The sequence below is a fragment of the Macrobrachium nipponense genome, chromosome 44 (assembly GCF_015104395.2).
Source record: "Macrobrachium nipponense isolate FS-2020 chromosome 44, ASM1510439v2, whole genome shotgun sequence".
In the NCBI taxonomy this organism is placed as follows: Eukaryota; Metazoa; Arthropoda; class Malacostraca; order Decapoda; family Palaemonidae; genus Macrobrachium; species Macrobrachium nipponense.
In genome coordinates this window covers 50,913,485-50,915,984 of record NC_087221.1, presented here as the reverse complement: position 1 = coordinate 50,915,984, position 2,500 = coordinate 50,913,485, and the positions used below count along the sequence as shown (strand labels likewise).

The following is a 2,500-nucleotide window of genomic DNA, read 5'->3' as shown; positions in this document are numbered from 1 at the left end:
TGCTCTCCTGAATATGAAAGTAATCCAAGATGAGCTTTCTCTAAAATATATCTTGTGACGGAGTTCAGCGAAGCACTGGGAAAACACGAATCGTTGTATCACTCGCCACATGTGAATACTCTGAAATGCTGACTAATTTGCCTCACCAGAGTTTTCAATTTCCTCCGCCAAGAGAAGACATCAAAGGCAGGAAATGGATGAACATCAATCCGGAAGGAATGAGGATGTAAACGTTATCATAAAATGAGAACTATAACCTTGATGCTGTCAGGACGTTTCTGGCAACTCTGTAATCTTGACATAGTCGGGACATTTCTGGCAACTCTGTAATCTTGATGCAGTTGGGACGTTTCTGGCAACTGTAATCTTGACTCAGTGGGGACATTTCTGGCAACTCTGTAATCTTGACGTAGTCGGGACATTTCTGGCAACGCTGTAATCTTGACTCAGTGGGGACATTTCTTGCAACTCTGTAATCTTGATGCAGTCGAACATTCTTTCTGGCAACTCTGTTAAATCTGATGCGGTCGGGACATTTCTGGCAACTCTGTAATCTTGATGCAGTCAGGACATTTCTGGCAACTCTGTAATCTTGATGCAGTCAGGACATTTCTGGCAACTCTGTAATCTTGATGCAGTCGGGACATTTCTGGCAACTCTTGTAATTTCTGATGCGTCGGGACATGGCAACTCTGTAATCTTGATGCAGTTGGGACATTTCTTGCAACTGTAATCTTGATGCTGTCGGGACATTTCTGGCAACTCTGTAATCTTGATGCAGTGGGACATTTCTGGCAACTCTGTAATCTTGATGCAGTTGGGACATTTCTTGCACTGTAATCTTGATGCTGCGGGACATTTCTGCAATCTGTAATCTTGATGCAGTGGGACATTTCTGGCAACTCTTAATCTTGATGCGTTGGGACATTTCCCTTGCAACTGTATCTTGATGGGCTGGTCGGGTTACATATTTCTGGCAACCTCTGTAATCTTGTGCAGTGGGACATTTCTGGCAACTCTGTATTATTGATGCACTTGGTGGACATTTCTTGGGCAACTTCTGTAATCTTGAATGCTGTCGGGACATTTCTGGCAACTCTGTAATCTTGATGCAGTTGGGACACGGCAACTCTTGATACTTTCTTTGGATGCTTGTCGGACATTTCTGGGCAACTCTGTAATCTTGTGCAGGTGGGAACATTTTCTGGCAACTCTGTAATTCCTTATTGGGATTGGCCCTGGGAACATTTCTTGGGTTTCTGGCACTCTGAATCTTGATGCCGTGGGACATTTCTGGGCAACTCTGTAATCTTGATCAGTTGGGACATTTCTGGCAACTCGTAATTTCTTTGGAATGCATTTGGGTTTACATTTCTTGGCAACCTGTTAATCTTGGATGGCCAGGGTTGGGACAATTTTCTGGCAACTCTGTAATCTTGATGGGGCAGGTTTGGTTGGGACATTGGGCTGGCCAACTCTGTCTCTTGATGCAAGTCGGGACATTTTCTGGGCCAACTCTGGTTTATCTTGATGGCGGTTGGGACATCTGCCAATCCTAATCTGATGCAGTTGGGACATTTCTTGCATCTCTGTAATCTTGATGCAGTTGGGACATTTCTGACAACTCTGTAATCTTGATGCAGTCGGGACATTTCTGGCAACTCTGTAATCTTGATGCAGTCGGGACATTTCTGGCAACTCTGTAATCTTGATGCAGTTGGGACATTTCTGGCAACTCTGTAATCTTGATGCAGTCGGGACATTTCAGGCAACTCTGTAATCTTGATGCTGTCGGGACATTTCTGGCAACTCTGTAATCTTGATGCAGTCGGGACATTTCTGGCAACTCTGTAATCTTGATGCAGTGGGACATTTCTGGCAACTCTGTAATCTTGATGCTGTCGGGACATTTCTGGCAACTCTGTAATCTTGATGCAGTGGGACATTTCTGGCAACTCTGTAATCTTGATGCTGTCGGGACATTTCTGGCAACTCTGTAATCTTGATGCAGTCGGGACATTTCTGGCAACTCTGTAATCTTGATGCAGTGGGACATTTCTGGCAACTCTGTAATCTTGATGCAGTGGGACATTTCTGGCAACTCTGTAATCTTGATGCTGTCGGGACGTTTCTGGCAACCAGATGACACTGGAGACCTTTTCAGAGTTGTCGAATTGTACGTGACGGAGTCGTGTACCGTAGTCTATTAAAAATAGTTAACAGAAAGCCATGGTATAAAGCCATGGTACTACAGTGTGTTTTAAGGGAAGTACCGTGACGTAAGTCGTACGTAGGGAAATATTTATTTATGATAGTGTATCTGGTTTAGTTGAGGATGCAATGATGCATGTACAAGTTGCAATAAATCATTAGACACGGTCTTCAAGTCAGTAAGATTGATGAAGTTTGAAATATGGCAATGAAATGAAACATTAATTGAAAACGATATCCTGTAAATGAAACGTTTGTTTGTCTTTCATGATGGCCTGTAGTAGGTCCA

At 43.5% G+C, this 2,500-nt stretch overlaps 1 protein-coding gene across 1 annotated transcript; it reads right to left on the bottom strand.

Moving 5' to 3' along the window:
- Nucleotides 1-1,555: 1,555 nt before the first annotated feature.
- On the bottom strand, nucleotides 1,556-2,092 carry LOC135204000 (uncharacterized). The gene has a single exon (XM_064233924.1). The coding sequence runs from the start codon at nucleotides 2,090-2,092 to the stop codon at nucleotides 1,556-1,558; it is 537 nt and encodes a 178-aa protein (XP_064089994.1).
- Nucleotides 2,093-2,500: the final 408 nt, after the last annotated feature.